The sequence below is a fragment of the Phyllobates terribilis genome, unplaced genomic scaffold (genome assembly GCF_046119375.1).
Source record: "Phyllobates terribilis strain yellow unplaced genomic scaffold, ASM4611937v1 Scaffold_7__3_contigs__length_470593459, whole genome shotgun sequence".
Classification (NCBI taxonomy): domain Eukaryota; kingdom Metazoa; phylum Chordata; class Amphibia; order Anura; family Dendrobatidae; genus Phyllobates; species Phyllobates terribilis.
Window position 1 is genome coordinate 99237908 of NW_027362767.1, and position 15014 is coordinate 99252921.

General features: G+C 50.9%; 1 protein-coding gene across 2 annotated transcripts in view; it reads left to right on the top strand.

The window, feature by feature from the left end:
* DPH6 (diphthamine biosynthesis 6) overlaps positions 1-15014 on the top strand; it is an 87970-nt gene that overhangs the window by 39629 nt on the left and 33327 nt on the right. For both annotated transcript variants that reach the window (XM_073639031.1, XM_073639033.1), the window contains 3 exons: positions 6552-6639; positions 7899-8028; positions 12359-12475. In XM_073639031.1, the coding sequence (XP_073495132.1) occupies positions 6552-6639; positions 7899-8028; positions 12359-12475 (335 nt within the window). The remainder of the gene's footprint in view (positions 1-6551; positions 6640-7898; positions 8029-12358; positions 12476-15014) is intronic.

Consider the following 15014-nt stretch of genomic DNA (forward strand, 5'->3'; position numbering starts at 1 on the left):
CCGCCTGGAGCGGTGAGCAAGAGTAGAGCAGGACAAGGCCGCCAGGAGCGGTGAGCAAAGGGTCAGAGCTGAGCGAGACTGCCGGAGCAGTGAGCAAGAGTGGAGCAAGACGAGACCGCCTGGAGCGGTGAGCAAGAGTGGAGCAAGACTGCCGGAGCAGTGAGCAAAAGGATAAGAGCGGAGCGAGACTGCCGGAGCAGTGAGCAAAAGGGTCAGAGCGGAGCAAGGCTGCCGGAGCAGCGAGCAAAGGAGTCAGAGCAGGCTAGAACCGCCGGAGCGGTAAGCAAAGGAGTCAGAGCAGGCTAGAACCGCCGGAGCGGTGAGCAAAGGAGTCAGAGCAGGCTAGAACCGCCGGAGCGGTGAGCAAAGGAGTCAGAGCAGGCTAGAACCGCCGGAGCGGTGAGCAAAGGAGTCAGAGCAGGCAAGGCTGAGCAGGGGGGACAGGGCTCTGTTCACACGGAACAGACAGGAAGGGAAAGGCAGAGCCAGATACCCACAGGGTACTTGCAGTGAAGTAGCGAGTGGACCACAAACTCACAAACGGGAGTACAGAGACAACAAGCAGGAGTTAGGTACGAGTTCAGACTCTGCAGAAAAAGGAAGGGAACGGACATAGAGGCAAAACAGGTAAAGGATAGGAGAGAGTTCAGACTGGAACTGAGTGTATGGAGGAGACCGACACTGCAGCGGAATACAGGAGCGGGTCTGGGAATACGGCCCCCAGAGAGGCAGGATGAACAGGCAAGGAGCGTGTTCAGACAGGACAGACAAGATACAGGAGCGGGTCTAGGTAATCGGCCCCTAGAAGGCAGGAGGAACAGGCTAGGAGCGTGTTCAGACAGGACAGACAAGATACCGGAGCGGGTCTAGGTAATCAGCCCCTAGAAGGCGGGAGGAACAGGCTAGGAGCGTGTTCAGACAGGACAGACAAGATACAGGAACGGATCTAGGTAATCGGCCCCTAGAAGGCGGAAGGAACAGGCTAGGAGCGTGTTCAGACAGGCCTGGAAATACAGCCTCCAGGATAGGCAGACAAGAGAACACAGACAGGACTCAGTTCAGACACGGGAACTGATACCGCAAGGCAGGAGACATAGACAGGACTCAGTTCAGACACGGGAACTGATACCGCAAAGCAGGAGACAAAGAACGGGACCTGGCACCTTCAGAGTGCAAGCACACACTGAATGAAACACTATGCTCAGGCAGGAATAGATGGGAGCAGCTGAGCTATATACCAGGTGACAGACAGCAATAGGCTGAGGACGCACAAGGGGTGTGACCCACAGCAGGTACAAAAAGCAGGAAGTGATCGGGCGCCGCCCTTAAGCAGCAGAAACAGACACAAACAGACAGCATGGAGGGAAGCCAGAGAGACATTCTGGACTGGAGATCAAGTGCGCGCTCTTGCACAGTGGGAGATGGACCACCATGCAAGGACGCCGCCAGGTATGTTACAGATACTATATGAGTGGTTGTAACCATGGATACCTAAGCTACTGCAATGCCCTGCACATGGGGTAAGCGACATGGTGAATCAGAAGAACTATACTACATTTCTAATTGGAGGTATTTGTTAATATTATTTCACCTACTACATATTGGGATAGGATCTTGGAGATGGGAATACCCCTTTAACGAAAGGCTGTACTGATGAAAAATTTGTATGTTTTTTCTGCATGAAAAATTTACTCTTTTTGTAGGAAAAAGCTTGTGCGACTTTCCACAGGCGAGCACAATGTTCCAGTCTTGTGCCCGGGTCAGGCGGACTATTTCGGCTGCACATTTCTAAGCTGTCCACCCCCACAAGGTGTGTGAGCACTGTGATTTGCCTTGGTGCTGGCGTAATGTCACAGCACTGATCACAGACAATCGGCTTCCTGCATCCGGTGACAGGCGCTCCCGCTAAGAACAAATCACCCAGAGCGACAATCTTTTTTTGAACGCGGTGACTCCGGCACTTAGTGGCCACAGTTGTTCGCTTTTCATTGAGCTCTCACTTTAACATTAAAATCCCAGTAATCATAGCTCATAACTCTTTCCTGACAGCGTGGAGTCATGATACCTTCCCTCCTATGTGGGCTGCTTGTACCGTCCTGAGAGTTAGGACGTGTTCTTGACATTAGGAACATTTTGCTATTTTCATCTGATGTAAATGGATACAAGAATAACTATGTAGGATGCATTAATTCTGCTAAGAAGGCGGAACATGTACCCAGGATGTGTCACGGAGAGTGACCGGGCCACTTTAAAGAGGACATGTCACCTGGTCAAAAGTGGCCAAGTTTGGCTCTTATTTTATTCCCACTGTTCCCCTGAATAGTCCCATTTTTTAATTTTTTTTTTAAATCCGCCATACTGTTCCAGAGATATGGACCTTTTTTATTGGTGCTAATTTTTATTTTTTTTTGTCAAGGGGGCGGTGCTCACAGGGTGATAATGTAGTGCAGCCTAAAGACATGCCCCCGAGGATCCAGTGAGCCACATCCCCATAGTAAAGACCATAAAAAGTAGCACAAAGTAAAAAAGGCCCATATCTCTGAAACCATATGGTAGGATTAAGAAATAATAATAAAAAAACCCAGAATACTTAGGGTAGCAAAGGTAATAATACAAGGAAGACAAAAACTGGCCACATTTACTTGGTGACAGCTCCTTTTTAAAGTCTTCGCAAAGGTAACTTTCTTAACTTTTTTAAAGGGTTATTCTCATCTTCATCAATGAATATTTTCAGATATTGCTTGTAATAACAAACACTACGGTTTATTAAAATTTGCAGCTGTTCTTAAGATATTAACACTTTTGTTTACAGCTGGTTGACTAGGATACCGACCACCACTGCTATCTAAGCACTGCATTGAAGCTGGCCTGGATTAAGCGGTAACAGTGCACACAGGACTGTTTTCAATGCAGTGCTTACATTCTCAGCAGAAAAGATGTTGTAAGCACGGCACATGTGTTCTGTGTTGCAGCAGTGGTCGGTCTCCAAGGCAACAAGCTGTAAACGGATGCAAATTTTAATAAGCATTAAGTTGCAAAAGTGCTTGTGTTTATAAGCACTACCCAACAATATCAATCAATAAAGATGGGAATAACTCATTGAGAACAACAATTATTCAGGTTATGATTCTTGTGTTGTACAATTACAATAGGATTTCTTAGAAACCCCACATAGTTATGTTTCGGCTGCAGAGATGCTATCCTTCCTCACCTCACTTGGGTCATCCTTGACCTACACTTCTCTGAAAAAAAATTCAAATTTAATTTATTAAAGTTAAATAAAAAAAAATAAATACTTATACAGCATTAAACACTTACGAGTACGATCCAAACAGGCGGCGGGTCTCCTAACCTGAGCTGAACAGCCTCATAGACAGATATAGGGCTGTTGTGTTTGGGTACGGACACCATGGCCGGTACGGACACTGTGGTCCATTCTCAGACGTGCATGTCTGAAGTGTGAGACCGGCATTAAACACAGCCCTACACCAAACCCAATTTGTAGTTTAAGAAAACTCCTATCCCTGTGGTTAATCCTTCTAATTCTAAGTTTAACCCTCAACTGGTGAGGTGGGGTTTGCCACACCCCAGGGAATTTTTGTTTGGCTGCCATTCTTTGAAAAATGCTGGTATGAAGATACGTGTCTCACTAGTTCCATCCATTTGTGAGTGTCAAAAATTTGTTATACTCATGTGTAATCAATCGCCAATAAGAAAACGATTAAAACAAACGTGATCTTTGCATTTTCTGTAAAAATAAGAGATTTCTAAACACTGGGGTATAGGAAACCCCATATCACCAGTTGCGTGACAAAAACCCCACCACACCAGTTGAGGGTTAAAACACCTGGCCTGGCATTATCCTGGAGGCAGCGAGGCTCTGTGAAGGATCCCCTGAGATTTCTCAAGTAAATGCCTGTTAGGACATAAAAAAAAGTTTGCTTTACTAAGTATCTTACATAGACAATGCATAGTGCAAAATGCTGGTTTACCAAAATATATCAGCATATTGTTAATAATAGTCCCATGTATGAGACTAAAAACAAACAAACAAACAAAAAAGTCGTAAAGAAATATTACCTACCTATTGAAGAAGTTGTTTCCCCTGTTTCTTATTTTTAATAATATATGCCTATAATGGTATGAAACTAATAATAGAAAAATATCTACTCAACTATTGGATCCAAGTCTTTACTCATGCCTATGTCCACCTTGGTCTCCTTTCTCATGCCTATGTCTACCTTGGTCTCCTTCCTCATGCCTATGTCCACCTTGGTCTCCTTTCTCATGCCTATGTCCACCTTGCTCTCCTTCCTCATGCCTATGTCCACCTTGCTCTCCTTCCTCATGCCTATGTCCACCTTGGTCTCCTTTCTCATGCCTATGTCCACCTTGCTCTCCTTCCTCATGCCTATGTCCACCTTGGTCTCCTTTCTCATGCCTATGTCCACCTTGGTCTCCTTTCTCATGCCTATGTCCACCTTGCTCTCCTTCCTCATGCCTATGTCCACCTTGGTCTCCTTCCTCATTCCTATGTCCACCTTGCTCTCCTTCCTCATGCCTATGTCCACCTTGCTCTCCTTCCTCATGCCTATGTCCACCTTGCTCTCCTTCCTCATGCCTATGTCTACCTTGGTCTCCTTCCTCATGCCTATGTCCACCTTGGTCTCCTTCCTCATGCCTATGTCCACCTTGCTCTCCTTCCTCATGCCTATGTCCACCTTGCTCTCCTTCCTCATGCCTATGTCCACCTTGCTCTCCTTGCTTCCTCTTCCCTTGGGAGATATCACGTAACCACTGCAGCCAATGTTTTACTGCAGCGGTCATGTCTCATCTAAGCTAGAGAGAGAGATGGATAGATGTGGGATTTAATAGGGAGCAATGCTCCCCTTTTCTTTTAATGGCATTCACAACCACCGACCCATATATTTCATAACATACCATTAATAAAATTATTAAATGGAATCCGTCAGCAGGATTTCACTCCCCAAACTATTTATATGAGGGAGGTTGAATTTGATGGTCTTTATTCAACCTATGTAACTATATATGCAAGTAGCTCTTTCAAAGACAAGTTCAGCAATGCCTTGGCATGGCTAGTCCGTTCCTCTGTTAAAAAGAAATTAATGTTTGAATTGATATGCAAATGAGGCTGAAGAGCTATGGTAGATCTGAAACCTCTGTCACTCCAGCTCTATTCCCCATCCAGCGCCGCCTCCTCTTCCTGACTTCCTGCTTTACTGACTTCTCCCTTTGCCTGCAATCACACAGCATGGAGGCTGACAGTCAAGCAGGAGGAGGTGGAGCTGGGTGGGGAATAGAGCTGGAGTGACAGAGGTTTCAGATCTACCATAGGTCTTCAGCGTCATTTGCATATCTATTCAAAGTCTGCTTTCTCAGGATCGGAGGAGCGGACCGGCCATGTAAAGGTGTTGTTGGACTTGTTTTTGAAATCACTAAATGTACATATAAATAGTTTAGGGAGAAATCCTGCTGACAGATTCCCTGTAATAATAAAAACATGACATAATAGTAGAAACATTCTCTTTTGTTAAAGGAATAGATTTAATCTCCTGTCTTTCTGTTGCTTGTAGGAATTTATATTTTAGAATGAGCCGTTGTTCCAATTCACAGACAGCAAACAGACATTTTGAAAATAATGAGCAATTGAAACGCAGGATATTAGAAAGTTTCAGAACTTTTCATTCCGCTTTATTCACACAGAGGTGTCACTGGCATGTAATAAGCCGCATCACCCGATCTAACCACAATGACTGCGTGATAACGATTCTGCATCTTTCATGTCATACTTCTGATGGGTAATGATTTGGAGACCGTTCTTTTTGTTTTTTTGTCATTGATCCCATATTGTAACTGATGCCGCAGTAATTGCCCGGGTATTGGGCGGCACAGCGCTTACCATAGGTTCTTTCAAGGTTTTTCCAATACAAGATGGAGCAGAATTTCTTCCTCTTTTTAGGAGAATATGGTGACACTTAAGAACTCGGTAATTTGCTGAGCTCCTCACACGGGTCTCCTGCTAATTATAGATGGTTATTCGTGAACTCTCCATCCTTCCCCTGCCGGTAATTGTAGCCGCACTATTAACAAGCTCTCATCATAGCTGCAGGCGACAGTGCGGTGAGGTCGTCTTCTGCTCGCAGCCCTATGTAGGATGCCCAGCCCTTTCTCACTTGGAAATATGCATTAGCCAAATATTTCCGGCATGAGCGGGATTCCTACAATACAAGAGATTTCTCAGGATTTCGTCCTTGCGTCTATTATTCCGATGATGTTTTTTATGCATTTATTGTCGCTCATATGTAAGAAGCATGTTAATGTAGCAGTGGGCACCGGTCATAGGATTTTGCTTCATTCACTTATTCTTATTTAGTAAAGTCTTGGTTAATATCAGAAAATATTGTCAATCAGTGTGAAATTGTGGGCAGCATCTTCTCGGAGCCAGTGCTTCTGATTGACCCATTACTCTCCTGCATTTGCCGCCGCTATGTCCACTCGTGGATGTGACCCAGCTGTCTCTCCTTCCCCAGAGATTCCTCGGAGGTGGTGATGCACTCTAATGATGCCTTCGCTCCTGTGGCTTACCTCCGTGTGTCCAAGCTTCATCTGGAGGCTAAAGTGAGTAACACCCGGCAGCAGCTTCTTGGGATCATCCTACAACATCTCTGCACTCTTATTCCACCATTGGAGTAATGCAAACATTCCCCTTACCTTTCATTTATTTCCTTTTCAAAAAGAAACTCATTGGGCCTCATTCACACTTCCATTTATTTTGTGCCTTATGAGAAATAAGCAGACTATTTGTGATCAGTGTCCTGGGTCTGATTTTCATCCATCTTTGGTCTATGTGTGGCATCCTTGTTTATTAAGCACTTTTTCAGGCGTGTTATGGGTCACCCCTGATGAAGCACATTGTGCGAAACACGTATCTGTCTTTTTCTGTTTCCTTATATTGAATGGATTCCTTGTATTGTATTTTAGCATGTTGTTTTTTTTTGTTGTTTTTTTTTAGCAATTTTCACATATTCATTGATTTTTACATTATTGTATGGATGCAGTCATGCTTTCTTTGTTCGGTTATCACAGTTAAAAGATAGACAAAAGCCTGAATTTTTTTTTCAGCAAATATTAAGCACTCGTTCAGGCGCGTTACAGAGTTGACCACCTGAAAAAGAAGTAGTGTACACAAACCCTAAAGAACACATGTCCTATCTGTTAAAAACGTAATTCCTAATCGTAAAGGTGTCAGGGCAAAGGTTGGCAGTACACGGGATTGGCAGAGAGTAAACATCGGAAACTATTGCTGTTGCACCGTTTCATTCAGACTTGGCTACAAATATCAATGACATAATAAGAAATAAAGTCAAATGAATTTTTCGTGACAAGACCTCCCATGATAATCCAACCCTATGTCGGTTGTTACTTTCCATATTTATATGTTGAAAAGCCAAAAAAATATGCAAAATAATTATCACCTCTCTTTCAGGCAGAGTACAAACAATAAAGACATCACAAAGTAACACATAGTTCAGCAGTTACAGGAGGAGTGAGGGCCCTGCTCACAAGCTTACAATCTATACGGAAATAGGAAGGGAAGGAAGTTCCAGCACCTATAGTGCTGACAGAATGCTGTAAAAAGAGGAACCACCTACTCATATAGAATGGATGGAAAATTAGTTCGTGGCCTTTTAAGTCTGAATTGTGCACCAAGAATGTTTCCTTGATTTGAGGGAAGCAAGACCTTGGTTTAACAATGAATGTGGGTGAAAGGACTAATACCCTTTTAGTGTAGTACTGCCAAGGCATACTGTCTAAGGACACTTTTTATACCCTGGATCGATAGAAATGTATGATGCCAAATGAAGTTCTCCTTGCAGGTTGGATGTCCGACCCTGGCAGCACAGCCATGTTCCTGTGATACGCTGCATCCTCTCCTGGATGAGACAGCAGTGCACGGAGATTTGGAAACACAAGCCACGAGTTTCAGTCCCCAGCCGTGGGCTACAGGTAGATACGAAATCCCCTCTGTTGCTGCCTGCAGTAAAAACTTTTAAGGTGTGAAACCAGGTTGATGCGTCTGGACCAGATGTAAAAGTGAATTGATGGAGTTGTGCTTTCTTGGGCCAAAGTTATGGAGACTTTGCAGAGTCGCTACAAAGGGGAAAGCAAAAGCCAAATTAATTGAAATAATTTTGTTTTCCTTTCGGCCTCCTGGTCCGACAGATGGCCACTAATATTGTAGCATATATCGATAAAACACCTGCACAGTGATAACTCTGTGTGTTATCTGTACAGATTCTGGACACAATTATTACACTCAGCATGTAATGATGAATGATTGTTATTAGTGTGACCGTGTATGTGTGTTGTGTAGACCGCCCGTACGTATGTGTGACTGTCGGAGGCACTGCTGCTGGCCGGTCTTCACGCCGCACTCCCTAGCACTGCTGCTGGCTGGCCTTCTCTCCGCACTCCCTAGCACTGCTGCTGGCTGGCCTTCTTACCGCACTCCCTTGCACTGCTGCTTGCTGACCTTCTCAACTCACTCCCTAGCACTGCTGCTGGCTAGCCTTCTCGCCTCACTCCCTAGCACTGCTGCTGGCTGGCTTTCTCGCCTCACTCCCTAGCACTGCTGCTGGCTGGCCTTCTCACCGCACTCCCTAGCACTGCTGCTGGCTGGCCTTCTTGCCGCACTCCCTAGCACTGCTGCTGGCTGGCCTTCTTGCCCCACTCCCTAGCACTGCTGGTGGCTGGCCTTCTTGCCGCACTCCCTAGCACTGCTGCTCGCTGGCCTTCTCACTGCACTCCCTAGCACTGCTGCTGGCTAGCCTTCTCACCTCACTCCCTAGCACTGCTGCTGGCTGACCTTCTCACCGCACTCCCTAGCACTGCTGCTGGCTAGCCTTCTCTCCGCACTCCCTAGCACTGCTGCTGGCTGGCCTTCTCTCCGCACTCCCTAGCACTGCTGCTGGCTGGCCTTCTTACCGCACTCCCTTGCACTGCTGCTTGCTGACCTTCTCAACTCACTCCCTAGCACTGCTGCTGGCTAGCCTTCTCGCCTCACTCCCTAGCACTGCTGCTGGCTGGCTTTCTCGCCTCACTCCCTAGCACTGCTGCTGGCTGGCCTTCTCACCGCACTCCCTAGCACTGCTGCTGGCTGGCCTTCTTGCCGCACTCCCTAGCACTGCTGCTGGCTGGCCTTCTTGCCCCACTCCCTAGCACTGCTGGTGGCTGGCCTTCTTGCCGCACTCCCTAGCACTGCTGCTCGCTGGCCTTCTCACTGCACTCCCTAGCACTGCTGCTGGCTAGCCTTCTCACCTCACTCCCTAGCACTGCTGCTGGCTGTCCTTCTCACCGCACTCCCTAGCACTGCTGCTGGCTGGCCTTCTCGTCGCACTCCCTAGCACTGCTGCTGGCTGGCCTTCTCGTCGCACTCCCTAGCACTGCTGCTGGCTGGCCTTCTCGTCGCACTCCCTAGCACTGCTGCTGGCTGGCCTTCTCGTCGCACTCCCTAGCAATGCTGCTGGCTCGCCTTCTCGTCGCACTCCCTAGCACTGCTGCTCGCTGGCCTTCTCGATTCACTCCCTAGCACTGCTGCTCGCTGGCCTTCTCGATTCACTCCCTAGCACTGCTGCACGCTGGCCTTCTCACTGCACTCCCTAGCACTGCTGCTGGCTGGCCTTCTTACCGCACTCCCTAGCACTGCTACTGGCTGACCTTCTTGCCACACTCCCTAGCGCTGCTGCTGGCTAGCCTTCTCACCGCACTCCCTAGCACTGCTGCTGGCTGGCCTTCTCTCCGCACTCCCTAGCACTGCTGCTGGCTGGCCTTCTCACCGCACTCCCTTGCACTGCTGCTTGCTGACCTTCTCAACTCACTCCCTAGCACTGCTGCTGGCTAGCCTTCTCGCCTCACTCCCTAGCACTACTGCTGGCTGGCTTTCTCGCCTCACTCCCTAGCACTGCTGCTGGCTGGCCTTCTTACCGCACTCCCTAGCACTGCTGCACGCTGGCCTTCTCACCGCACTCCCTAGCACTGCTGCTGGCTGGCCTTCTTACCGCACTCCCTAGCACTGCTACTGGCTGACCTTCTTGCCACACTCCCTAGCGCTGCTGCTGGCTAGCCTTCTCACCGCACTCCCTAGCACTGCTGCTGGCTGGCCTTCTCACCGCACTCCCTAGCACTGCTGCTGGCTGGCCTTCTTGCCGCACTCCCTAGCACTGCTGCTGGCTGGCCTTCTTGCCCCACTCCCTAGCACTGCTGGTGGCTGGCCTTCTCGCCGCACTTCCTAGCACTGCTGCTCGCTGGCCTTCTCACTGCACTTCCTAGCACTGCTGCTGGCTAGCCTTCTCACCTCACTCCCTAGCACTGCTGCTGGCTGTCCTTCTCTCCGCACTCCCTAGCACTGCTGCTGGCTGGCCTTCTCGCCTCACTCCCTAGCACTGCTGCTGGCTGGCCTTCTCACCGCACTCCCTAGCACTGCTGCTGGCTGGCCTTCTTGCCCCACTCCCTAGCACTGCTGGTGGCTGGCCTTCTCGCCGCACTCCCTAGCACTGCTGCTCGCTGGCCTTCTCACTACACTCCCTAGCACTGCTGCTGGCTAGCCTTCTCGTCGCACTCCCTAGCACTGCTGCTGGCTGGCCTTCTCGTCGCACTCCCTAGCACTGCTGCTGGCTGGCCTTCTCGTCGCACTCCCTAGCACTGCTGCTGGCTGGCCTTCTCGTCGCACTCCCTAGCACTGCTGCTGGCTGGCCTTCTCGTCGCACTCCCTAGCAATGCTGCTGGCTCGCCTTCTCGTCGCACTCCCTAGCACTGCTGCTCGCTGGCCTTCTCGATTCACTCCCTAGCACTGCTGCACGCTGGCCTTCTCACTGCACTCCCTAGCACTGCTGCTGGCTGGCCTTCTTACCGCACTCCCTAGCACTGCTACTGGCTGACCTTCTTGCCACACTCCCTAGCGCTGCTGCTGGCTAGCCTTCTCACCGCACTCCCTAGCACTGCTGCTGGCTGGCCTTCTCTCTGCACTCCCTAGCACTGCTGCTGGTTGGCCTTCTTACCGCACTCCCTTGCACTGCTGCTTGCTGACCTTCTCAACTCACTCCCTAGCACTGCTGCTGGCTAGCCTTCTTGCCTCACTCCCTAGCACTGCTGCTGGCTGGCTTTCTCGCCTCACTCCCTAGCACTGCTGCTGGCTGGCCTTCTCACCGCACTCCCTAGCACTGCTGCTGGCTGGCCTTCTTGCCGCACTCCCTAGCACTGCTGCTGGCTGGTCTTCTTGCCCCACTCCCTAGCACTGCTGGTGGCTGGCCTTCTCGCCGCACTCCCTAGCACTGCTGCTCGCTGGCCTTCTCACTGCACTCCCTAGCACTGCTGCTGGCTAGCCTTCTCACCTCACTCCCTAGCACTGCTGCTGGCTGTCCTTCTCACCGCACTCCCTAGCACTGCTGCTGGCTGGCCTTCTCGTCGCACTCCCTAGCACTGCTGCTGGCTGGCCTTCTCGTCGCACTCCCTAGCACTGCTGCTGGCTGGCCTTCTCGTCGCACTCCCTAGCACTGCTGCTGGCTGGCCTTCTCGTCGCACTCCCTAGCACTGCTGCTGGCTGGCCTTCTTACCGCACTCCCTTGCACTGCTGCTTGCTGACCTTCTCAACTCACTCCCTAGCACTGCTGCTGGCTAGCCTTCTTGCCTCACTCCCTAGCACTGCTGCTGGCTGGCTTTCTCGCCTCACTCCCTAGCACTGCTGCACGCTGGCCTTCTCACTGCACTCCCTAGCACTGCAGCACGCTGGCCTTCTCACTGCACTCCCTAGCACTGCTGCTGGCTGGCCTTCTCACAGTACTCCCTAGCACTGCTGCTGGCCGGCCTTCTCACCGCACTCTCTAGTGCTGCTGGCCGGCCTTCTCGCCGCACTCCTTAGCACTGCTGCTGGCTGGCCTTCTCACTGCACTCCCTAGCACTGCTGCTCTCTGGCCTTCTCATTGCACTCCCTAGCACTGCTGCTGGCTAGCCTTCTCACCTCACTCCCTAGCACTGCTGCTGGCTGGCCTTCTCACCGCACTCCCTAGTGCTGCTGGCCGACCTTCTCGCCGCACTCCTCAGCACTGCTGCTCGCTGGCCTTCTCACCGCACTCCCTAGTGCTGCTGGCCGGCCTTCTCGCCGCACTCCTTAGCACTGCTGCTCGCTGGCCTTCTCACCGCACTCCCTAGCACTGCTGCTCTCTGGCCTTCTCACCGCACTCCCTACCACTGCTGCTCACTGGCCTTCTCACCGCACTCCCTAGCACTGCTGACCGCTCACATAAATAAAAAATAACAGTATATGTCTGCTTGTCTGTAGATGCTGTAATCCAGCAGTCATCCTCGTCACTGGGGGGATTCAGATGGATCAGTGAGATAATCGGCATGGGGCGGTCTGTCCATGAAGCCGTTCATACTGCGCTCTCCTCTTTAAAAGGCAAGTATGTAGAGATGTAAAGATGGTGATCAGTTATCCACTGATGTTGTACACCGGGGTGAAGGGCTAGATGTTATACACTAGGAGAGTGAGGGGCCAGATGTTATACATCGGGGGAGTCAGGGGCTGGATTTTATACATCGGGAAGGTCAGAGGCCAAATGTTATACAGCGGGGTGGGGGTCAGTGACCAAATGTTATACACCGTGATTGGGGGATCACGGGCCTGGATGTTATACACTGGGGAGGTCAGAGGCCAAATGTTATACACTGGGGGAGGGTCAGGGGCTGGATTTTATACCCCAGACGGGGGAGGGGGAGGGGGGTCAGGTGCCGGATTTTATACACCGGGCGGGAGGGGGGTCAGGGGCCGGATTTTATACATCGGAGGGGTCAGGGGCCAGATTTTATACAAAAGATTTTATACACCGGGGGGGGGGGGGGGGGGGTCAGGGGCCAGGTTTTATACAAAAGGGGGTCAGGGGCCAGATGTTATACACCGGGAAGGGTGGGTCAAGGGCTGGATGTTATACACTGGGGGAGGGGCCGGATGTTATACACTGGGGGAGGGGCTGGATGTTATACACTGGGGGAGGGGCCGGATGTTATACACTGGGGGAGGGGCCGGATGTTATACACTGGGGGAGGGGCCGGATGTTATACACTGGGGGAGGGGCCGGATGTTATACACTGGGGGAGGGGCCGGATGTTATACACTGGGGGAGGGGCTGGATGTTATACACTGGGGGAGGGGCCGGATGTTATACACTGGGGGAGGGGCCGGATGTTATACACTGGGGGAGGGGCCGGATGTTATACACTGGGGGAGAGGCCGGATGTTATACACTGGGGGAGGGGCCGGATGTTATACACTGGGGGAGGGGCCGGATGTTATACACTGGGGGAGGGGCCGGATGTTATACACTGGGGGAGGGGCCGGATGTTATACACTGGGGGAGGGGCCGGATGTTATACACTGGGGGAGGGGCCGGATGTTATACACTGGGGGAGGGGCCGGATGTTATACACTGGGGGAGGGGCCGGATGTTATACACTGGGGGAGGGGCCGGATGTTATACACTGGGGGAGGGGCCGGATGTTATACACTGGGGGAGGGGCCGGATGTTATACACTGGGGGAGGGGCCGGATGTTATACACTGGGGGAGGGGCCGGATGTTATACACTGGGGGAGGGGCCGGATGTTATACACTGGGGGAGGGGCCGGATGTTATACACTGGGGGAGGGGCCGGATGTTTTACACTGGGGGAGGGGCCGGATGTTTTACACTGGGGGAGGGGCCGGATGTTATACACTGGGGGAGGGGCCGGATGTTATACACTGGGGGAGGGGCCGGATGTTATACACTGGGGGAGGGGCCGGATGTTATACACTGGGGGAGGGGCCGGATGTTATACACTGGGGGAGGGGCCGGATGTTATACACTGGGGGAGGGGCCGGATGTTATACACCAGGGGAGGGGCCGGATGTTATACACTGAGGGACAATGGGACTGGATGAGAAACCTGTATTTAGTGATTAGGACGTGTGACCCAATAGTTTACTCCATATGGTGTATATGAATGGATACAGCAGATTGTTAGGGTTAGAGAAGGGGTTTCTTTTTAATCATGCAGGGAGGGAATGGGGACAGGAGAGTCCGCTCACTGAATGTTGTTGCTCCTTGTTCGAGTAAAGATGATCGCACGGAGCTGCCCTAGTCCAGGACTAATCACACAATGCAGCTTTTTTCTCCAGCGGTGACGAGTATGTATGGGATTAAGCCTCTTTAAGGCTGTTTTAGCTGAAGCGCGCTGGCTTCTCCTATGGATATGTGGTGGTTGCCACTATGCCAATTTTTAATTTTGGACTACAAAACATGATGTTCCAATCCTATACATACTCGTCATCGCTGGAGAAAAAACGTTGTCTTTTTAATCATGGGTTATGGTGGGAGACAGCCGGTGATTAATCCGGGTGTGTGCCGCTGTGAGCACACGATACACAATGACAACTTGCTGCACTTTGCGGAGATTACTGCTGTGGCCCCATACAGCGCCTGCACAGGTGTGACAGTGACTCACGGCAGACGCGTGTTCTCATCATGGCGGCTGCAGGGCTCTTGTTGTGTAATGGCCGTGAGTCACTGTATGAGGTAACTGCAGGCGACGCTGTTGCTTTTCTTTTTCCTCAGGGCTCCGGCTCCTGATGCGGATCAGCTTTTATTATCTTGTTTGTGTTGTTTCTAAGCATAAAATCTCCTCATGCACCTATAGGATTACTGGTGCTCTGCTACCTGTCAGGAGCCATTATACCCACACACGGGGTCCTGGCACACAAGGCTCCTCCACACACGGGGTCCTGGCACACAAGACTCCTCCACACACGGGGTCCTGGCACACAAGGCTCCTCCACACACTGGGTCCTGGCACACAAGGCTCCGCCACACACTGGGTCCTGGCACACAAGGCTCCTCCACACACAGGGTCCTGGCACACAAGGCTCCTCCACACACCCCACACATGAGGGGGCACCACGGTG